This window comes from Salmo trutta, chromosome 39 (genome assembly GCF_901001165.1).
Source record: "Salmo trutta chromosome 39, fSalTru1.1, whole genome shotgun sequence".
NCBI lineage: Eukaryota > Metazoa > Chordata > Actinopteri > Salmoniformes > Salmonidae > Salmo > Salmo trutta.
Genome location: NC_042995.1, coordinates 72,082 through 96,452, shown reverse-complemented (window position 1 = coordinate 96,452; position 24,371 = coordinate 72,082). Strand labels below are relative to the sequence as shown.

General features: G+C 46.2%; 1 protein-coding gene across 1 annotated transcript in view; it reads left to right on the top strand.

Moving 5' to 3' along the window:
* LOC115179220 (semaphorin-5B-like) overlaps window positions 1-23,065 on the top strand; it is a 59,118-nt gene extending 36,053 nt beyond the window's left edge. Inside the window, exons 10-20 of the mRNA XM_029740613.1 lie at window positions 4,650-4,767; window positions 6,163-6,347; window positions 8,128-8,271; window positions 8,642-8,789; window positions 9,008-9,233; window positions 10,893-11,147; window positions 14,646-14,816; window positions 15,150-15,299; window positions 15,524-15,562; window positions 17,374-17,579; window positions 18,703-23,065. Of these exons, the coding sequence (XP_029596473.1) occupies window positions 4,650-4,767; window positions 6,163-6,347; window positions 8,128-8,271; window positions 8,642-8,789; window positions 9,008-9,233; window positions 10,893-11,147; window positions 14,646-14,816; window positions 15,150-15,299; window positions 15,524-15,562; window positions 17,374-17,579; window positions 18,703-18,888 (1,828 nt within the window). The 3' untranslated portion in view covers window positions 18,889-23,065. The remainder of the gene's footprint in view (window positions 1-4,649; window positions 4,768-6,162; window positions 6,348-8,127; window positions 8,272-8,641; window positions 8,790-9,007; window positions 9,234-10,892; window positions 11,148-14,645; window positions 14,817-15,149; window positions 15,300-15,523; window positions 15,563-17,373; window positions 17,580-18,702) is intronic.
* The last annotated feature ends 1,306 nt before the right edge of the window (window positions 23,066-24,371 follow it).

The window sequence follows — 24,371 nt, the reverse complement described above, 5'->3', positions numbered from 1 at the left end:
ACAAAACACAAGTGAAAACAAACCCAACTAAATATGGCCTCCAATTAGAGACAACGACAACCAGCTGCCTCTAATTGGAAGGCATTGCCAAAAAACCAACATAGGAAAAAAAAACTAGATAAACACATAGAAATAGATAACAGAGAACATAAACCAAAAACACCGAAACACACAGAACAAACACCCCCTGCCACGCCCTGACCAAACTACAATAACAAATAACCCCTTTTACTGGTCAGGACGTGACAGTACCCCCCCCCCCCAAAGGTGCAGACCCCGAATGCATCTCAAAAACAAAACCCCACAAAAACAACCCCAAACTTAAAGGGAGGGAAGGGAGGGTGGCTACCATCAACGACAGTCCCTGTGCTACACCCCCCTTCCCAATCCTCCCACTACGGAGGTGGCTCTGGCTCTGGGCGTAGCTCCTGTTCAGAAAACTCTGGACTGTGCGGCGTCGCTGGAGACTCCTGGCTGCGGGGCGTTGCTGGAGACTCCCGGCTGCGGGGTGTCGCTGGAGACTCCTGGCTGCGGGGCGTCGCTGGAGGCCTGATGCGTGGGACTGGCATAGGAGGCGCCAGACTAGTAACATGCACCTCAGAGCTCGTGCGGGGAGCAGGAACAGGACGTACTGGACTGGGCAGGCGCACTGAAGGTCTGATGCGTGGGACTGGCTTTGGTGGCGCCAGCCTAGTAACACGCACCTCAGGGCTCGTGCGGGGAGCAGGAACAGGCACAGGGTACACTGGGTCTTGGAGACACACTGGAGGTCTGGAGCACACAGCCTGCACAACCCGTCCTGGCTGGATAGTCACTGTAGCCCGGCACAGGCGGAGCTCTGGCACAGGGCGAACTGGGCTGTGCTGGGGAATGAGGGCTGCCGTGCATAGAGCAGGCGCAAGGTAAACTGGGCCGAGGAGACGCACTGGAGACCAGATCCGTTGTGCCGGCACACTTCTTCCTGGCTGCCGGCCAACTCTCGCCCGGCAACGCTACGGAGGCCTTATTGGCCGTACCGGACTGTGCGTGCGTATGGGCGACACCGTGCGCATTTCTGCGTAACAAGGTCCTTGCTTGATCCGTCGCTCCCCATAATAAGCACGGGGAGTTGGCTCAGGTCTCCACTTTGACTCTGCCCAACTCCCCGTGTGCCCCCCCAATTTTTTTTTGGGGGGGATGCCTCTCGGCCTCATGTTGCTCACTTACTTTCCTCTCCCAGAAACGTCGTTCTGCCTTTGCTGCCTCCAGTTCCTCCTTCGGTCGCCGGTACTCCCCAGCCTGGCTCCATGGACCCTTGCCATCAAGGATCTCCTCCCACGTCCATGACTCCAAATATCTCTCCTGCTGCTCCTTCTTCCGCTGCTTGGTCGTTTTTTGGTGGGTGGTTCTGTCATGGGCGTCGTAAGGATTGGACCAAGGCGCAGCGGGTAAAGTGCTCATCTTCTTAATTTATTTAAAGAAAAAACACTTAAACAAAATAAACAAAACGACGTAACAGTTCCGTAAGGCAACACAGGCTATACAGGAAAATAACCACCCACGAAACACAAGTGAAAACAAACCCAACTAAATATGGCCTCCAATTAGAGACAACGACAACCAGCTGCTTCTAATTGGAGGTCACTGCCAAAAACCCAACATAGAATTAGAAAACTAGATAAACACATAGAAATAGATAACATAGAACATACACCGAAACACACAAAACAAACACCTCCTGCCACGCCCTGACCAAACTACAATAACAAATAACACCTTTTACTGGTCAGGACGTGACAGGTAGGCTGGTGTTAGTGCATTTATATTCCATTCATCAGATTGTAGATGGCTTACTAGACTTTACCATCATACTAGACTTTACCGTGAAATGCTTCCACAATGTTGACACACTATCTCTTCCGCTCCATAATGTAAGGCAGACAGAAAGTCCATTGGATGGCTTTATGTAGGGAAATACTGAGATATTGATTACTGGTGATTGATAGATGGAGATATTGATTACTGGTGATTGACAGATGGAGATATTGATTACTGGTGATTGATAGATGGAGATGTTGATTGCTGGCAATATATGGTGATATTGATTACTGGTGCAGCTTGGGAGTGGCTTTCTTTATACTATCCTCCTCTCCTGTCACATCATCTCTTTCTCCCTCCTTTCCTCTCCTCTCGCCTTCCTTCTCTCCATCCCTCTCTTGCGTACCCCCAGAGTGAGACCTTGTCTGGTAGACGGGGGGCTGTCGTGTGATAAACTGTTTCCAGAGTGGGCCCACTCATTGGGAGATGAGGCGGGGGTTTGAGGGACAGTTAGTGGGTGTGGGGGGGGGGGGCTTGTTAACCCCCCCCACTGCTTAGCAATGTATTGTTGCTGTAGAGAGAGGCTCTCTGAACCTGGAGAAAAGAGCCTTCACTGGACTGGAAGCCCAAACTAACCCATGCCGTCCTAACTTGGGTCTCACAGAGAAACGTTTATACTCTCAACCCCATCAAATCTCTCTCTCATACAGTATACACACACACACACACACACACAAAACACACACCCTAGTACATAATAATTTGTGTAACACACACACACACCCTATGAGCATACCCCTGCCCCCTTCCCATCCCTCTCAGACAACCATTATTTAGTGCAGTCTGTAGCCGCCAGCCCGTCAGCAGGGTGATCAACACAGTGGTTGTTAGATAGTCTCTCCCCCGCTGCCTGCTAAACTGATATTACTGCTGATTATCAGGAACTGATCTGTCAACTATTTATTACAGGGGAGTGTTTTGTTGGTCGCGCTCCCTATACAGAAGTCCTAGGTAGGCTGGTGTTAGTGCATTTATATTCCATTCATCAGATTGTAGATGGCTTAGTCCCAAATGGCACCCTATTCCCTATATAGTGCACTACATTTGACGAGTGCCCATGGGTAGTAGTGTAATATATAGGGAATAGGGTGGTATTTGGGAGTGACCCATTGTCTTGCACCGATACAAGGGAACAGGAGATACAAAGACAGCAAATAATCAAACCCATCTATAAAAGGCTTAATAGACTGTTCATAAAGTCTTCATAAGCACTACATGGGTCATAAGAAAAGTCATACTACACTTTACCTTGAAATGCTTCACAATGTTGACACACTATCTCTTCCGCTCCATAATTCAAGGCAGACAGACACACACACACACACACACACACACACACACACACACACACACACACACACACACACACACACACACACACACACACACACACACACACACACACACACACAGGCCTCTTGCTCTCTACATCAGCCCACTGAGTGCTCTGGGTCAATAAGACCTGTTTTCTCTGCTCCATCTCGGCCTCATGGAGCCAGAAAAACAACCAGGAAGAGAAGGACCCCTCACAGAGTCCTACATAAAGAGGCTGCCCTAACCTGTGCCTGTCACACAGGGTCCTACGGTAAAGAGGCTGTCCTCACCTGTGCATGTCAGACAGGGTCCTACGGTAGAGAGGCTGTCCTCACCTGTGCCTGTCAGACAGAGTCTTATGGTAGAGAGGCTGTCCTCACCTGTGCCTGTCAGACAGAGTCTTATGGTAGAGAGGCTGTCCTCACCTGTGCCTGTCAGACAGGGTCCTACGGTAGAGAGGCTGTCCTCACCTGTGCATGTCAGACAGGGTCCTACGGTAGAGAGGCTGTCCTCACCTGTGCCTGTCAGACAGAGTCTTATGGTAGAGAGGCTGTCCTCACCTGTGCCTGTCAGACAGAGTCTTATGGTAGAGAGGCTGTCCTCACCTGTGCCTGTCAGACAGGGTCCTACGGTAGAGAGGCTGTCCTCACCTGTGCATGTCAGACAGGGTCCTACGGTAGAGAGGCTGTCCTCACCTGTGCCTGTCAGACAGAGTCTTATGGTAGAGAGGCTGTCCTCACCTGTGCCTGTCAGACAGAGTCTTATGGTAGAGAGGCTGTCCTCACCTGTGCCTGTCAGACAGAGTCTTATGGTAGAGAGGCTGTCCTCACCTGTGCCTGTCAGACAGGGTCCTACGGTAGAGAGGCTGTCCTCACCTGTGCCTGTCAGACAGAGTCTTATGGTAGAGAAGCTGCCCATTGACTTTGATAGACGTCTTATCATTGTATCTGTCCCATTATGGTGTCTGTGAGAGCACGGGCAGCACCATTGAGGCCATCTACATTTTGAAGTAGTCCACGTTCTTCTTCTACTACTTCTATAAGTTGGTAAACACCAGAGTCCTGTATCTATTTCTACAGGCTGCCCTGACCTGTGCCTTTTCACAAACACGTTGTCAAACAGCATTCCTAAGCTAGGGGGTTCCCTTCCCGGACTCTCTGACAACTTCATTTCATTAATAATCCTGGATTTAATGACTGAAATTAGCTTGTGTTTTATCTGGAGCGTACAAACACTTAGTTGCAGTGAAGCGTGTCGTGTGGCACGGTGCCTTACAGTGGAGCAGATGTCAGAGTGGATCCCCCTTGATGTGTCAACATCTCATCTAGCACCAGTCTGATACTGGATGGGTTCTATTGGGGGAGAGCTGTTTTCCTAGCTTTACGCTAACATGTTGTTGAGTGAGTTGAGGTGTGAGGTGTTTTTCCAGTGCTGTCCCTCTCCAATGACTGCTGTCTTTGTGCCCTGGGGTCTTACAGGCACTGCCTGGACGCCCGAGACCCCTACTGTGGCTGGGACCGTAAGCAGAAGCGATGCACCACCATCGAGGACAGCTCCAACATGAGCCAGTGGAGCCAGAATATCACTGAGTGCCCGGTAAGGGTCACACACACACAACTCATATGTAACATACACACCTCATATGTAACACACACACCTCATATGTATCACACACACACTTTGTTTTCATGAAATATCAGGACTTTCTGGAGTGTAAAAATGTTTGACCATTAAAAATCCTATTTTCCCTAACCCCTAACCCTACTACTAACCCTAACCTTAACCCCAAAACCCTAACCCTAACCTTATACCTAACCTTTAAACCTAAACCTAACCATAACCATAACACCAAAAACCTGAATGTAATCTTTAAGCTTAAAATAGCATTTGAACAAATTCAGTACCTGAACATTTTGTACATGTAAAAAACAACAGGTTTTCCTACCTTTTCAGGACATTCAGGTGAAATGTTAGGGGTCCTGATAATGTAGGAAAACAATCACACGCATACACACCAAACCACATATCCATACATACACACACACACACACACACACACACACACACACACACACACACACACACACACACACACACACACACACACACACACACACACACACACACACACACACACACACATTCATTTACTTTCCCCACACACCTTCCCCTCTCTCCTACCACCTTCCCCTCTCACCTTCTCCTCTCTCCTACCACCTTCCCCTCTCTCCTACCACCTTCCCCTCTCTCCTACCACCTTCCCCTTTCTCCTACCACCTTCCCCTTTCTCCTACCACCTTCCCCTCTCACTTTCCCCTCTCTCCTACCACCTTCCCCTCTCTCCTACCACCTTCTCCTCTCTCCTACCACCTTCCCCTCTCTCCTACCACCTTCTCCTCTCTCCTACCACCTTCTCCTCTCTCCTACCACCTTCTCCTCTCTCCTACCACCTTCCCCTCTCTCCTACCACCTTCCCCTCTCACCTTCTCCTCTCTCCTACCACCTTCTCCTCTCTCCTACCACCTTCTCCTCTCTCCTACCACCTTCTCCTCTCTCCTACCACCTTCCCCTCTCTCCTACCACCTTCCCCTCTCACCTTCCCCTCTCTCCTACCACCTTCTCCTCTCTCCTACCACCTTCTCCTCTCTCCTACCACCTTCTCCTCTCTCCTACCACCTTCCCCTCTCTGCTACCACCTTCCCCTCTCTCCTACCACCTTCTCCTCTCTCCTACCACCTTCTCCTCTCTCCTACCACCTTCCCCTCTCTCCTACCACCTTCTCCTCTCTCCTACCACCTTCCCCTCTCTCCTACCACCTTCTCCTCTCTCCTACCACCTTCTCCTCTCTCCTACCACCTTCTCCTCTCTCCTACCACCTTCTCCTCTCTCCTACCACCTTCCCCTCTCTCCTACCACTTTTCCCCATTAGCCACCATTCTGACCCCATCTCTGATTGGTCCCTTCTGATGCTGAACTCCTGCCCGCTCACAGGTAAGGAACCTGACCCAGGACGGCGGCTTCAGCCCCTGGGCGCCATGGCAACCCTGTAACCACGACGACAGGGAGGGCGCCAGCACCAGTTGCGCGTGTCGCTCACGCTCTTGTAACAGTCCAGTCCCTCAGTGTGGAGGCTCCAACTGCAAGGGCCCCACCATCCAGGTGGCCAACTGTTCCAGGTACTGTAGAGAAAGAAGACAGGGGAAGCTACAGTCTACTATTCATCCTTCAGTACCAAACATCATAACAGTTACTGACTTCCCAAAAGGGGAATAGTCATGACCGTCAGCAGTCAGAGCGGGTTTCCTGGAGCTTTTGGGGATTATCAAGTCCCTCATTTGAGAACCTGATTCACCTTTTTTGTTCCAGTTGGGCTGACGCGCGTTTGAGTCCACTTTCATTCTATGTTTCCAGCATGTTAACAAACTGCCAGTATATTTGATGAGAAGGTATTGTACATGTTGACCTTAAATGGATCTCTAGACAAAGACAAGTAGTAGCATGAGACTTCAGACCAGCAGCAGACAAGCTCACGGAGACTCAGCAATGTTTGTTCTATTCTTGATGAGTTCTATTCTTCTGCTGTCAGAGAGTTTACAATAAACTTCCAACTACCAGACAGTGTTGACATGTTCTCAGAGGAAACTCAAGATGTAGCATCAGACCAGCAGCAGCAGAGTCCAACTACCAGACAGTGTTGACATGTTCTCAGAGGAAACTCAAGATGTAGCATCAGACCAGCAGCAGCAGAGTCCAACTACCAGACAGTGTTGCCATGTTCTCAGAGGAAACTCAAGTTGTAGCATCAGACCAGCAGCAGCAGAGTCCAACTACCAGACAGTGTTGACATGTTCTCAGAGGAAACTCAAGGACTCCCTTGCCCTCAATTAATAGAGGTTTCCCTCATTAGGCAAAAGAGATTGGATTTATCTAGAGAGTGAGTTGAAAACCAAATGACTGTCACCTCTCAGTATAGCAGGTCTATGTGTGTGTGTGTGTGTGTGTGTGTGTGTGTTTGGCTTTACTATCCTTGTGGGGACCAGAAGTTCTCACAAGGATAGTAAAACAAGGAACATTCAGACAAGTGGGGACATTTTGCCAGTCCCGACAAGGAAAAAGGCTATTTTAGCCTTTGGGTTAGGATTAGAATTAGGGTTAGTGGTTAGGATTAGGGTTGAGAGATAGGGTTGGGTTTGGGGTTAGGGAAAATAGGATTTTGAATGGAAATCAATACTAAAACAAACGTGTGTGGGTGCGTTTGTGTGTTATTAGAGAGACTACGGTCTTCACTGGTGGCTTCCTGTTGCTTACTTTACTGTGTTACTATGCAGGAGAGAGACGGAGGAGCTGAAGGGTCTTTTACAGGAGGGTCTTTTACAGGAGCACCAATTTAATTAGAAGGGAAGCTCCACCGGCCTGAAACACTTAAACAAATTAGGTGGATTTTTTTATGCCTCAGCCGAGTCAGCTTCCCAGACAAGCACACGTAGACTCAGCAATGTTTGTTCTGTTCTTCTATTCTTCTGCTTTCAGAGAGTTTACAATAGACTAGGCTGTTAGAGTTTACAATAGACTAGGCTGTTAGAGTTTACAATAGACTAGGCTGTTAGAGTTTACAATAGACTAGGCTGTTAGAGTTTACAATAGACTAGGCTGTTAGAGTTTTAGGTGAATCTGTCTGTCTTCCCAGTTCTGAGTTTCTCTCTCTCTCTGTCTGTCTGTCTGTCTGTCTGTCTGTCTGTCTGTCTGTCTGTCTGTCTGTCTGTCTGTCTGTCTGTCTGTCTGTCTGTCTGTCTGTCTGTCTGTCTGTCTGTCTGTCTGTCTGTCTGTCTGTCTGTCTGTCTCTCTCTCTCTCTCTCTCTTTCTCTCTCTCTCTCTCTCTCTCTCTGTCTCTCTCTCTGTCTCTCTCTCTGTCTCTCTCTCTCTGTCTGTCTCTCTCTCTCTCTCTGTCTCCTCTAGGAACGGAGGCTGGACCCCCTGGTCCTCCTGGGGTCAGTGCAGCACCAGCTGTGGCATTGGGTACGAGGTGCGCCAGCGCTCCTGCAACAACCCCTCACCCCGGCATGGGGGGCGTGTCTGTGTGGGACAAGGCCGAGACGAGAGGTGAGACAGAGGGACACAATGCAGTACATTCAGTCAGGTGTACATTCAGTCAGGTGTACATTCAGTCAGGTGTACATTCAGTCAGGTGTACATTCAGTCAGGTGTACATTCAGTCAGGTGTACATTCAGTCAGGTATTCTCCCCATCTTGCATCATATGCTTAGTGACAGACGAGATTGGTGTAATGCCCTCAGCTTTAGCTCAGCAGGTTAACACAGTATTGTGGCGTTGCAGGAGAGTTCAGCGATGCAAAGCCCTGAAATGGTATTGTAAAGCAGTGGTTCACCTTCTCTTACAGAGACCACCAGGCAGAAAGAGTAGGACTGCAGGTTTACCGTGTGTGTGTGTGTGCACGTGTGTGTGTCTGCAGGCTGTGCAATGAGAAGAGCCCATGTCCCCTGCCTGTGTTCTGGTCGTCTTGGGGCTCCTGGTCTCAGTGCAGTGCAGAGTGTGGAGGAGGGGTCCACTCCCGGGTCAGGAGCTGTGAGAAGGGGAACACCTGCCCAGGATGTGCTCTGGTACGGTAGACACACACACACACACACCCTTTACTACAACTTTCTCACAGATAACACCCTTATTTGATCTAGTGAATGGCATCTTTCATTATTCATTTATCATAGCCTGAGGATGAACAGTCAGGTTGAAACTGACATATCCTCTCTCTCCCCTCTCCCCTCTCCCCTCTATCCTCTCCCCTCCCCTCTCTCCTCTTCCCTAAAACACACTCCCTTAGGAATACAAGACCTGTAACCTGGAGGCGTGTCCGGAGGTCCGTCGCAACACCCCCTGGACCCCCTGGATGCCGGTGAATGTGACCCAGGACGGGGCCCGCCAGGAGCAGAGGACCCGCTACACCTGCAGGGCCCTCCTTCCAGACCCTCATCAGCTGCAGCTGGGCAAGAAGAAGGTGGAGACCCGCGTCTGCCCCAACGACGGCACCGCCACCTGTGAGACTGAAGGTAAGTCTGAGGCCGTCCCACTCATACACATATACTGGACATACACTCACACACTTTCTCCATACACCTTTCCACTCCCCTTCTAAAGAACCAAGTACAGACAGACAGACAGACAGACAGACAGACAGACAGACAGACAGACAGACAGACAGACAGACAGACAGACAGACAGACAGACAGACAGACAGACAGACAGACAGACAGACAGACAGACAGACAGACAGACAGACAGACAGGAAAGCCTGCTAAGCCTTTGATGTTATGCAGTGGGCTGTGGTTTTTAACCGGCCAGCTGGGATGACCTATGCTGTGCTCACTGGGGCGGGACGATCTGGGCGGTCATACCCAGTGACAGGCTCCCCGGGGGGGGGGGGTAGGTGTCACAGTGCACAGCCTCTCATTGATTTAAAGGTCAGACAGGCAGGCAGAACGCCTCTCCTGCTGACAGTAACTAGACGGGGGAGAAGGGGGTGTGTGTGTGTGTGTGTGTGTGTGTGTGTGTGTGTGTGTGTGTGTGTGTGTGTGTGTGTGTGCATATTTAAGACAGGCTCCATGTGAAGCAAGGCAGATAGAGAGGATGTGTTTGCGACGATTTGCAGAGAACAGAGCAACCGTATGGTCACCGGGCCTAAACACCATGTCACAGGCTGTCACCGGGCCTAAACACCACGTCACAGGCTGTCACCGGGCCCTAAACACCACGTCACAGGCTGTCACCGGGCCTAAACACCACGTCACAGGCTGTCACCGGGCCTAAACACCACGTCACAGGCTGTCACCGGGCCTAAACACCATGCCACAGGCTGTCACCGGGCCTAAACACCACGTCACAGGCTGTCACCGGGCCTAAACACCACGCCACAGGCTGTCACCGGGCCTAAACACCACGCCACAGGCTGTCACCGGGCCTAAACACCATGCCACAGGCTGTCACCGGGCCTAAACACCATGTCACAGGCTGTCACCGGGCCTAAACACCATGTCACAGGCTGTCACCGGGCCCTAAACACCATGTCACAGGCTGTCACCGGGCCTAAACACCATGTCACAGGCTGTCACCGGGCCTAAACACCATGTCACAGGCTGTCACCGGGCCTAAACACCATGTCACAGGCTGTCACCGGGCCTAAACACCATGTCACAGGCTGTCACTGGGTCCAAACACTGTGTCACAGAGGCGCTGTCTAGACTCAAGAGGAGACATCTGGCATCACAGTAACATGGACAGTGTGAAATATTACTGCTGCCCTGGTTTCAAACCACACAGACAGAAAATAAAAAGCTATCAATTCATTATTGAAGTCATTTCCATAATTTAGGTGACGGGTTGCTTTTTTTCCCCTTTTCAAAGAGTTCATCTAGAACCGATTAACCCAGATTTTACCCCACAGTTGAATGTTTGGCCCAGATTCTAACTGCACAGGTTACTATCATACCATGTAATGAGGAAGGAAGCCTCTGCACTCTTAGAACCAGCCCATTTTCAGTTATTTCATTGCCAAGCTTTAGGTCACAGAAGACCGTTGTTTATCAGAGCTGTTCTCTGTTTCCTACCATACCATTAGGAAAACAACATTTTTGACTTTGAGAAGTCAAAAGAATATTGTAAATCACCTTTTGTGTTGTAATGTCTCATGTATGAGTATATCTGTGGTTCAGCTCTGGTTGAAGACTTGGTCAGGACCAGTGGAGGAGGCAGTAGTGGTCGACCTTTGCTCCGACAACCAGGTGGCACCAGGTGGTCGCCGTGGGAGACATGGTCGACCTGCTCCCAGGAGTGTGCCAAAGGCTTCCGCACGCGCAAGCGCACCTGTGCCTCAGCCGAGGGCAAGAGCAGCCCCAGTGCCTGTAGTGGATCCCCAGCGGAGTACCAGGACTGCAACTCCCAGGACGGCAACTCCCAGCCCTGCCAAGGTAAGACAACGACTACTCCAGTGCTACTGTATATCTGCTCAAATACTGTACTGACCGATTAACTTAACGGGCAGTGTAGAACCAAGATTGGGATTCCTTCAAAGCCGACAATAGCCTTTTAAAGGCAATTTCCCCCACGTTCTCGGAGATCGCATTCATGGTAAAAGCTGCTGAAGCCGGCTTAAGCGTAAATTGCCTTTAAAAGTCTGTGTTTTTCACTAAACTGGTCTAAAAAGCATGAATAAAATGTTTTGTTTTCATGTGCTGAAAACATGTAAAAAAAACTCAGTATCTGGATAAATAGTTAACCCCTTACACTCGTGGGCCTTTATGGATTGGGCTAAATTGAAATGTTTCTTACAGAAGAAATATGGAAAGCATATGCAAAACCATGGCAGGAGTTTAAAGGGAACAGTTTGGAGATTATGGGAAAATGATGACTAAAGTTGAGGACACAAGTTCACCTGACACAAGACTGAATCCAATTTATGTGCATTTTACATTTACTGTACTTTTTGTTGATAACAAAATCTAAAAATTCTAAGAAGTGTCTTCAACTATAAGGCGCTATTTTTAGCTCTCCTTGTTGTTGTTTGTTTGGAACACAACCCTGCATCCCCGCCTTCACAAGTACTGTTGTTGTTTACACATTCCAAAACAGTCCATTATACATCACAATCTGGGTCAGATGGGCATCATTTGAAAGCTTGTTCGACTGCCAACATGACTAGCTAAATTATAAAATACGTTAGGTTTTCACAAGGCAATTCAGAGAAGCAGATCATCATTTTGGTGCGCATAGAATGGAGTCATGAACAGTGGTGTTAAGTACTTAAGTAAAAATACTTTCAAGTACTGCTTAAGTAGTTTTTTGGGGTATCTGTACTTTACTATTTATATTTTTGACAACTTTTACTTTTACTCCAATACATTCCTAAAGAAAATAATGTACTTTTTACTCCATACATTTTCCCTGACACCCAAAATTACTAGTTACATTTTGAATGCTTTGCAGGACAGGAAAATTGTCTAATTCATGCACTTATCAAAAGAACATCCTTGGTCATCCCTACTGCCTCTGATCTGGCAGACTCACTAAACAGAAATGCTTAGATTGTAAATTATGTCTGAGTGTTGAAGTGTGCCCCTGGCTATCCGTAACTGTAAAAAACAAGAAAATCATGCTGTCAGGTTTGCTTAACATTAGGAATTTGAAATGATTTATACTTTTACTTTTGATACCTACAGTTGAAGTCGGAGGTTTACATACACCTTAGCCAAATACATTTAAACTCAGTTTTTCACAATTCCTGACATTTAATACTAGTACAAATTCCTTGTCTTCGGTCAGTTAGGATCACCACTTTATTTTAAGAATGTGAAATGTCAGAATAATAGTAGAGAGAATTATTTATTTCAGCTTTTATTTATTTCATCACGGGTAGCCTTCCACAAGCTTCCCACAATAAGTTGGGTAAATTTTGGCCCATTCCTCCTGACAGCTGGTGTAACTGAGTCAGGTTTGTAGGCCTCCTTGCTCGCACACACTTTTTCAGTTCTGCCCACAAATTTTCTATAGGATTGAGGTCAGGGCTTTGTGATGGCCACTCCAATACCTTGACTTTGTTGTCCTTAAGCCACAACTTTGGAAGTATGCTTGGGGTCATTGTCCATTTGGAAGACCCATTTGCGACCAAGCTTTAACTTCCTTACTGATTTCTTGAGATGTTGCTTCAATATATCCACATAATTTTCCTCCCTCATGATGCCATCTATTTTGTGCACCCCCACAACATGATGCTGCCGCCCCTGTGCTTCACGGTTGGGATGGTGTTCTTTGGCTTGCACCATTTTTCCTCCAAACATAATGATGGCCAAACAGTTATATTTTTGTTTCATCAGACCAGAGGACATTTCTCCCAAAAAATACGATCTTTGTCCCCATGTGCAGTTGCAAACCGTAGTCTGGCTTTTTTTATGGCGGTTTTGGAGCAGTGGCTTCTTCCTTGCTGAGCGGCCTTTCAGGTTATGTCGATATAGGACTTGTTTTACGGTGGATATAGATATTTTTGTACCTGTTTCCTCCAGCATCTTCACAAGGCCCTTTGTTATTGTTCTGGGATTGATTTGCACTTTTTGCACCAAAGTACGTTCATCTCTAGGAGACAGAATGTGTCTCCTTCCTGAGCGGTATGACGGCTGCATGGTCCCATGGTGTTTATACTTGTGTACTATTGTTTGTACAGATTTGTACCTTCAGGCATTTGGATGAACCAGACAAGGATGAACCAGACTTGTGGAGGTCTACAATTTTTGTTCTGAGGTCTTGGCTGATTTCTTTTGATTTTCCCATGATGTCAAGCAAAAAGGCACTGAGTTTGAAGTTAGGCCTTGAAATACATCCACAGGTACACCTCCAATTGACTCAAATGATGTCAATTAGTCTATCAGAAGCTTCTAAAGCCATGACATAATTTTTTTGAATTTCTAAAGCGGTTTAAAGGCACAGTCAACTTCTGACCCACTGGAATTGTGATACAGTGAATTATAAGTGAAATAATCTGTCTGTAAACAATTGTTGGAAAAATTACTTGTGTCATACACAAAGTAGTTGTCCTAACCGACTTGCCAAAACTATAGTTTGTTAACAAGAAATTTGTGGAGTGGTTGAAAAACAAGTTTTAATGACTCCAACCTAAGTGTATGTAAACTTCTGACTTCAACTGTAATTATATTTTTGCGATTACATTTACTTTTGATACTTAAGTACATTTAAAACCAAATACTTTTAGACTTTTACTCAAGTAGTATTTTACTGGGTGACTTTCACTTTTACTTGAGTCATTTTCTTTTAAGGTATCGTTACTTTTACTCAAGTACGACAATTGGGTACTTTTTCCACCACTGGTCATGAATGTATTCTGGTGCGTGGTCCACGGCAACTTTTCACAATGCAACAAACAGGCTCATTTTGTTCAGGACAACCCAGGGTATAACGCCATGTCATCTTGTAACTAACTAACTGTACATCAACATAGTGATCATAAACATATACTATATGACAGTAGTTTTATGATGTGGAAATGTGATGTACACATTTGGACTCACGGGTGTTTGGCTTGGATGACATCAAATCGGTATTTATTATAATTCTCAACGTATCTTCTTTCAAAATACATCGAGTCCTCGTCATTTACAGCATTCCCCTCACTCAGACAACAAATGTGCAAAAGTTGCCCAATTATCTGGAGGGATGGGGGCAACTTCTTGTTGCGTGTGGTGCAGAAGTTCAGAACGTCTGTCAGTCAAAACCCATCCAGAGCTGTGAAGCGCAGAGCCAGAGCTGTATAACCTGTTGCTATACAGCCACTGTGTTCCAATTTAGGTGCTTATCAGTGTCCAAATCAGCCCTTTTCAACCTGTATACTGACTGAAGGACTACAGGAAATAAACCTTTTATATTTTCTATAAAAGTTTGGTGTGTGTGTGTGTGTCCAGTGAAAGGAACCTGGTCGTGCTGGGCGTCATGGTCTCACTGCTCTGCCACATGTGGAGGTGGGCACTACCAGCGTACCCGTACCTGTAGCAACCCTGCCCCCGCCCACGGAGGTGACATCTGCATCGGCCTGCACACTGAAGAGGCCCTGTGCAACACACACACCTGTGAAGGTATGCAGAATGAACAGATTCACAGATGACAGATATTCAGCACTCAGTCATACACAGATACACAACATTCAATCATATCCTGCACAGGTTCACATATTTGCAGCATTCATTCATACAAATATTGTTTTAAAAATGTTGAGCATTCAAAGTAACTAATTGAATCTAAATGATGGTGCATAAGTCATGTTAAGGTTATGTAGCTGCTATGTTGAGTTCACTGTGGCTTTGCTTTGACTTCTAGTGGTACAACAACTCATCCTCCTCTCTTCTCTCCGTCCACCCTCTCCTCTCTCTCCTCCAACCCCCTGCACTCCTCCTCCGCTGTTCCTCCAGGTGGCTGGCTGGTGTGGTCAGAGTGGGGGGAGTGTGACGAGGAGGGGCTGGAACATCGCAGCAGGGAGTGTGGGGAACGGGAGGCAGACCCCAGCCTGTGTCAGGGCAATGCCACCGCGAGCAGGCCCTGCCAGCCCCCCGAGGTGCCAGGTCAGCCCCCAACATTTTGAACACACTGCTAAATAGCCAGCTGACCATCACTTTATGGGCAGTGCTTGGTTGGTTTTGCTGCAGAAAGTGGTACTCTGTGATTGTGGGGATCTTTGACTCTATTGGCTGGTTGAATTGTGCATTGCAGTAACAGTTTCTCTCTCTCTCGGTTCCTCCCTATTTCTTTCATCTATTTTTCTCTCTCTCTCTATTTTTCTCTGCAGTCATTCTGCCTGGACAGGATAACGATCAGCGTTGTGGGGGTAAGTGAATTACGAGAATCCCCCTCCTCACCATCCCAGTGGGGGGTTACAGGGACCCCAAGGACATGGAGCGTGCCTCTCGTCACCCCCTTCCTCACCCTCCCCCTCTCCTCTTGTTTTACGCCCTTCCCACTGCCGTTGCATCACAAATGAATCATCGCCACCATGATTACACACAATGCTATCATTCCTAAAAGCTTTAGGCCTAGATTCAATCAGATCTAGCGTTAACCGGCGATAGCAAATACCCACAGCTGATATTTGTGGTGTTGGAGGTGTAACTGTGTTGTAGCTGTCAAATCAGGGAGCAGCTGCTATTGATCATTGTCACGAAGCCACACCCCATCCCACTCGCATTAGAAGTTCAGAATGAGAAAGTGTAGGCTATATAGAAATAATCGCGCTCAAATCAAAAATCATTAAACAAAATGAGGATTTCTATCAGCCTAATCAAGGTGTAGATTACATCTCACATTCCAGTGTTAAAACTTCTAAACAAGGCTGAAAGGGATTTCTATTAATGCGACACCGTTCAGCCAATGGCAATGTCTGCTTTAGGAATGATGCCAGGAGCCGCTTGTGGATGTGACAGCTCTAACGCAGTTCTGACACTGCCAAAACAACCGCTATGTGGATGTAGGCTAAAGCGGATCTGATTGAATAGAGCCTTAAAGCCTTGTTCACATTGGCAGTTTGAAGTGATTCAAATCCAATTTTAGTCCATATCTGGTCCGAATCTGTTATTTTTCCTGCAGTCTGAACAGCCAAAAAGTACATGGAATCAAATATTTCAAGCCATATTTCAAACCACCTTTGTAGGCGGTTTGCAATCAGATACAAATCTGATTCCTGACTGTGCAACTTCTGTCTGAACGGTCAAATTTGATTTATTTGGTATATATTGTTGCTTACTAGTTAGTGGGTTGACAGTTTTGACAAGACCATGTGGAAGCTAATTAGCTTGTTAATTTAAGAACAAATTACTGAATGTGCTAGAAAGCTAAACAGCTAGCCAGCTGACGGCTGTGGCTAGCTAGCTGACTGCTGTGGCTAGCCGAAAAGGACTAGTTTTGAAAGTTGGATCATCTTATCCTTTGAGGTTTAAATAAAAAGTGTACTTCCACTATGAATTTGAAAATTCTAAACAGGGAGGCATTGTTGTCACCTTAGCTTGCTACATAACTTCTGAGTGATAAGAAGCATGAGCACCACCAATCAGCCTACACCACTGCGCACACATCTGTCGTTACTATGACAAGTAGCATAGCAATGTCAGCAAATGACTGCTGTCTGAACACACACAAATCTGATTTGGTCACTTGTAACTTGCTGTTTGGACAGTCAGTATTCCAAAACAGATTTGAAGAACTAATTTGAGTCTTAAGGCGTGCAGTGTGAACAAGGCTTTAGTTTCAGTATGATTTTTGGTCTTTTGAGCGGATCCTCTCATGACAAAAACATTATGGAGCTATTGCAATGTTGCTAGTAGACCTGGGTTCAAATACTATTTGTAATCTTTCCAAGACTTTTAGCTTCCGCTCTAGCCTGGCTGCAGTGCTATATGACCAGGGTTTACACTTTTAGAAATGTTCCATTTAGCCAGGCAAGCTCAATTAAGAACAGATAAGGCATTTTAACCCAGGTCTGACCACTAGCTTAGCTGCACTTAGCCTTAAACAGGTTTGACCTCGCTATTTTTGGGAACAAGACTACATTGCCAAAGCAAACATATTGGAACATATTAAATCAATGATGGAGTAAATAATACCAATAATATTCAAACTCTGTCTCTTTTTCTCTCCTCCTACCAGCCTTCTCTCTGTTCCACCTGATGGCCACGGGAGTGTTATGTTTCTTTGCAGCGGTGGGGCTGTCGGTCCTGGTCTACGCCTACTGCCAACGACTCCACAAGCCCTCCCAGGAGTCAGCCGTCATCCACCCCACCACGCCCAACCACCTCAGCTATAAGGGCAACACGACGCCAAAGAACGAGAAGTACACCCCCATGGAGTTCAAGGTGGAGTATTCCACTCTTTCTACCCCCCACCCTTACACACAGGGAATGGAACAGTCCGTTAGGGCAGTCAGACCTGCAGGTTCAGATAGATAACATTTGTTTACTTTCAAATACTTTTAATTAAGTCTGCCTGGAGTGCCAGATGGGTGGGGTTTGGACTTTTGGAACTATTCCATTGGTTCCATTGCATCAGGCAAGCCCAATCAAGCACAGATGAAGAATTTGAAAGAAAGTAAATACTATTTGAACATAGGTCTGCTTAAAATACCAAATATCAGACCTCAAATGGTCAGGTCTTTGGTAGAATGGCAGAGAGACAGTAGCTGCGTCCGTCCGTCCGTCCGTCCGTCCGTCCGTCCGTCCGTCCGTCCGTCCGTCCGTCCGTCCGTCCGTCCGTCCGTCCGTCCGTCCGTCCTGCCCTTGTGATGTCCCAGTGATGTACCACCTGTTTGCCTCCCACTCTTTATTAATGTGTTCATTAGCCTGTTAACCTATCAGAAAGGAGGGCGAGACTCACACAGCTGTGTTTGATTAATCGAGCCATTACTTGAATTAATTAACTAACGTCTGCTCTCTGGCTGTCTCCTCATACACACACACAGACACACACACACAAACACTCCCTCATGTCCTTCCTGTGTCTGCCTCTCTCCATGGTTACCAGCGATTACCACCATGGTTTGTCTGTCTGAGACCCCCGAAAGGGATCGTTAGTCCATCTGTGTGTGATTGATCGTGTCTACTTGTTGATGCAGTTTGATGTATTATACTATCTGTGTGTGATTGATTGGGTCTGTGTGTGAAGATACAGTATGATGTAACTGTGGGAGAGAATCTCAATTGCATACTCCTTGTGTCCTCGCCTCCTTCTCAAAACCCAAAGCCAGAGGTCCCGCCCCTTTGACCTTCTCCTCCAATGGGTTTTGAGAAGGAGGTGAGGAGAGAGATTCTCCCTGAGTGTTAGTGGGTGGTACAGTAGGGCGTTGCAGGGAAGTGGAACTGGAAACAAAAATGTGCTTTCTCATTGGATGAGATCAGGTAGCGCCTCCTGCCTTTTGAAACCTTTTCTCCCATGTTGCACCTACTGAACACTCCCTGTTCTTTTCCCGTCTGTCTTCCACAGACGCTGAACAAGAACAACCTTCTCCCGGACGAGAGCTGCAACTTCTTCCCCTCGTCCCTCTCGCCCCTCCCCTCCCTCCCCCAGAATAACGTTTACACCACCACCTACTACCCTGCACCCCTGGGCAAATACGACCACCCCTTCCATCCTGACTCACCTTGCAGGAACTATATGCACCACAGTTGAGACAGGACCCCCCCTCCCCCCCCCCCCCAACTCTCTTCTCTATGGGAAGTTGGAAACACTCCTGCACTCCAGACCCTTCACCGTCTCCTCTCCTCTCCTCAATTGAGTGTGTACTCTGCTACAGTGAGGGGGAGCTGTGTTAACGACCGGGCAGACCCTTGAACTAGGTGTGTCCTCTCAAGGTCCGAACCATGAACGTTCTTCTCAATCACCAGTGCAGACGGAGATTGAACTGTCCCTGTCAACCAACAGGACAATCATTTCGTATCATTGTGACTGTTCAGTTGATATGACTGTTTTATGACGTTGTTTTTCTACTCTACTGTGCAGTACAGCAACTCATCTCAAGACGAGGAAGTAGACTGGACCATGTGGAATGCTGGGAGTTGGAGTCTTATGAGGGAGCTGGGCTGTAGCAGCCTTATGGTTCAGTATGGAGATTCACTACTTGTGGAATCTGTTCTAAAACAACACTGTTAAAAGTCTCCTGTAAAACTCTACGGTATCAGATCATGTATATCACAAAAACCCACAGACTTCACATTTGATCTGAGGAGAATATAAGACATTGTGGCTGGTTTGTATTCGATATAGACGGCAAAGTCAACCGTTTCCAAAGGATACCGTACCGGAATATGCTGACCAAGACACCTTCCAGCTCTAAAAAACGACTTTATGACGGTGAAAATGCAGAACTCAATGACACTGACAGTATGGGCTCGTTTGTCATGCTCCTGCTCACCAACTTGTTTCTCCTGTCTGTTTGGACACACTGCATCAGAACAGCCTCATGGTCAGGTGCTCCCGCAGTGTGGACTAACAGAGAGGGAAAGAGAGAGGGGCTGGTACTGCTTTCATCTGAGCAGCCCAAGGACTCCTGGATTGCATCCCAAATGGCACCTTATTTCCTATATAGTGCACTACTTTTGACTAGAGCCCTGGTTGAAAGGAGTGCACTGGTTGAAAGGAGTGCACTATGTAGGGAATAGGAAGCCAAATGGGATGTGACCATGGCCTCTGAAGGGGTTTAGAATCCTGTAACTACCTGCACCGACACCCAAAAATGACAATGACGGAGATTCAGAGTCGACGTAAAAGGAGCCATTTTGAGAAAAATACATGTATTTTGAACAACCCAGATACTCAGCTAAGGCTCAGCAATACTGTCTCACCACCCTCATCCCTTCAAATGGATAGCTGTCTCACCACCCTCATCCCTTCAAATGGATAGCTGTCTCACCACCCTCATCCCTTCAAATGGATAGCTGTCTCACCACCCTCATCCCTTCAAATGGATAAATGGATAGCTGTCTCACCACCCTCATCCCTTCAAATGGATAAATGGATAGCTGTCTCACCACCCTCATCCCTTCAAATGGATAAATGGATAGCTGTCTCACCACCCTCATCCCTTCAAATGGATAGCTGTCTCACCACCCTCATCCCTTCAAATGGATAAATGGACGCATCCAATTGGAAATGTCTATGGATGTGGAAAATGATCTGTATACCAAACCTTGACGTGAAGCATGATGAATACAGTTGGTCTGTCAGGGCACTGTTTCATCATCATGCCGAAGAGAAATGTGTTTGCCATGTTGGTATGATGAAATGTGTATTGAATGGTGGCAGATAGGGTCATCACCTGGATTACAATACTGGATCACTCAGCACTGCTTCCACTGGATCACAATACTGGATCACTCAGCACTGCTTCCACTGGATCACAATACTGGATCACTCAGCACCTCCTCCACTGGATCACAATACTGGATCACTCAGCACCACTTCCACTGGATCACAATACTGGATCACTCAGTACCTCCTCCACTGGATCACAGTACTGGATCACTCAGCACCTCCTCCACTGGATCACAATACTGGATCACTCAGCACCTCCTCCACTGGATCACAATACTAGATTACTCAGCATCACTTCCACTGGATCACAATACTAGATTACTCAGCATCACTTCCACTGGATCACAATACTGGATCCCATTACTGGATCACTCAGCACTGCTTCCACTGGATCACAATACTGGATCACTCAGCATCACTTCCACTGGATCGCAATACTGGATCACAATACTGGATCACAATACTGGATCACATTACTGGACCACAAAAATGGATCATGTTATGCTAATCATCTACAGAAGAAGATATTAACACCAGCCATACTGTGTGTGTGCGTGTCTTGCTGGGCCATTCATTGTTGTACATGTTACTGTGAGTGTGGAGAGTATCAATGTGATGGTATTAGAGTAGTGATGATCAACTCCTATCTCTTCCAGTCACATTCAAGTTGTTCATGTTACAGATCTGAGCCCCATATAAGCTGATGGTAGGACATCTTCACCTAAATGTGATACTGAGCTGATGGTAGGACATCTTCACTTAAATGATACTGAGCTGATGGTAGGACATCTTCACCTAAATGTGATACTGAGCTGATGGTAGGACATCTTCACTTAAATGATACTGAGCTGATGGTAGGACATCTTCACCAAAATGATAATGAGCTGATGGTAGGACATCTTCACCTAAATGATACTGAGCTGATGGTAGGACATCTTCACCTAAATGATACTGAGCTGATGGTAGGACATTTTCACCTAAATGATACTGAGCTGATGGTAGGACATCTTCACCTAAATGATACTGAGCTGATGGTAGGACATCTTCACCTAAATGATACTGAGCTGATGGTAGGACATCTTAACCTAAATGATACTGAGCTGATGGTAGGACATCTTCACCTAAATGATACTGAGCTGATGGTAGGACATTTTCACCTAAATGATAATGAGCTGATGGTAGGACATCTTCACCTAAATGATACTGAGCTGACGGTAGGACATCTTCACCTAAATGATACTGAGCTGATGGTAAGACAGCTTCACCTAAATGATACTGAGCTGATGGTAGGACATCTTCACCTAAATGATACTGAGCTGATGGTAGGACATCTTAACCTAAATGATACTGAGCTGATGGTAGGACATCTTCACCTAAATGATACTGAGCTGATGGTAGGACATCTTAACCTAAATGATACTGAACTGACGGTAGGACATCTTCACCTAAATGATACTGAGCTGATGGTAGGACATTTTCACCTAAATGATACCGAGTCTGGAAGTTTACTGTGAAGGTTCTCAAACTATTCATTCTCCAGTCGCTGAATGCAAAGTCATGTTTTCTTAAACAGCAAATCTTAATTTGTTCATAGATGCTCTTCCATGCTAAAGGCAATGAAACCTAAAGTCAGTATGGTTTGTAAAATGTATATTGAATAGCTTTTCTGTGTTTTTAAAGGCTTCTAGTTGTAAAAATGCATATGTTTTGTAAATATCAAGAAGGCGATGGAAGTTGATGTGAGTGCCAGTCTGTTTGTGCTGTCATGCAAACTCCTCATCACTCATTGTCACATGGCTTGACAATGACCAATGGGGTTGGCAGGAGAACAAACAGATCAGGGACAAGGCTAGATGCTATGTAGCATAATGTTCATCCCTGTAATGTAGTAATGACAGATCTGAGACCAGGTTAGATGTTATGTAACATAATGTGCAGCAATGTAATGTAGTAATGACAGATCTGGGACCAGGCTAGATGTTATGTAGATTAATGTTCAACCCTGTAATGTAGTAATGACAGATTTGGGACCAGCCTGGATATTATGTAGATTAATGTTCAGCCCTGTGATGTAGTAATGTAGCCACACATAGGTTTAGCTGCCATGGTATCTGTTACCCTCAAATCTCAAGATACAACCCTCTTCATGTATTTCAATGAGTTTGTGTGTGTGTGTGTGTGTGTGTGTGTGTTAAAAAGAAAAGAAAAATAAATATTACTGTACATTCATCGTTGTGGACACTCACAGGACACATTCACTTCGTTTTGTCATCGTGATTGGACATGCTGCTGTTGCATGTTGGAAAAACACCAATCGGAGGGCTCTGCACCCTTCTACGCAATCAACCAGGTGGTACTGCTCACAAGTCCTGCTCACAAGTTATTGCTCTTTTCCAGAACTACAAACATGGCTGTTGGATTTGTGAATTGAGACTTTTTAATCACTGCCTTTTAGACACTGTGAATTTTTTGGTACTCTATATTTTTGTATATTGTACATTGTAAAAAATGAATAAAAATTAACTTTGGTGCCAAACATCTGTCAACTGTGCCCTTCTACATTCACTAGGAAACTTGGTTGATTACTCCATTGTAAAGACACTACCATCAGTTAGCCTCACTACATCACTAGGAAGCTTGGTTGATTACTCCATTGTAAAGACACTACCATTCAGTTAGCCTCACTACATCACTAGGAAGCTTGGTTGATTACTCCATTGTAAAGACACTATCATTCAGTTAGCCTCACTACATCACTAGGAAGCTTGGTTGATTACTCCATTGTAAAGACACTACCATCAGTTAGCCTCACTACATCACTAGGAAGCTTGGTTGATTACTCCATTGTAAAGACACTACCATCAGTTAGCCTCACTACATCACTAGGAAGCTTGGTTGATTACTCCATTGTAAAGACACCATCATTCAGTTAGCCTCACTACATCACTAGGAAGCTTGGTTGATTACTCCATTGTAAAGACGCTACCATTCAGTTAGCCTCACTACATCACTAGGAAGCTTGGTTGATTACTCCATTGTAAAGACACTATCATTCAGTTAGCCTCACTACATCACTAGGAAGCTTGGTTGATTACTCCATTGTAAAGACACTATCATTCAGTTAGCCTCACTACATCACTAGGAAGCTTGGTTGATTACTCCATTGTAAAGACACTATCATTCAGTTAGCCTCACTACATCACTAGGAAGCTTGGTTGATTACTCCATTGTAAAGACACTATCATTCAGTTAGCCTCACTACATCACTAGGAAGCTTGGTTGATTACTCCATTGTAAAGACACTACCATTCAGTTAGCCTCACTACATCACTAGGAAGCTTGGTTGATTACTCCATTGTAAAGACACTATCATTCAGTTAGCCTCACTACATCACTAGGAAGCTTGGTTGATTACTCCATTGTAAAGACACCATCATTCAGTTAGCCTCACTACATCACTAGGAAGCTTGGTTGATTACTCCATTGTAAAGACACTACCATTCAGTTAGCCTCACTACATCACTAGGAAGCTTGGTTGATTACTCCATTGTAAAGACACTACCATTCAGTTAGCCTCACTACATCACTAGGAAGCTTGGTTGATTACTCCATTGTAAAGACACTACCATCAGTTAGCCTCTTGCTCTTTCTGTAGTATGATCTAAAATAAGGAGCGGCGACAACGAGGTTCTAGTTCCAGACTGTTTATTAACCTAACCCTCGCATGTCATACATACATAGGTACATAGGTACGGATACCCCCAAGGGACATCCTACTACACTTTCCCTACAGTCACCATGTATTCAAACTGTATTTGTGCTGAGGCCAATTCAGTATTCTT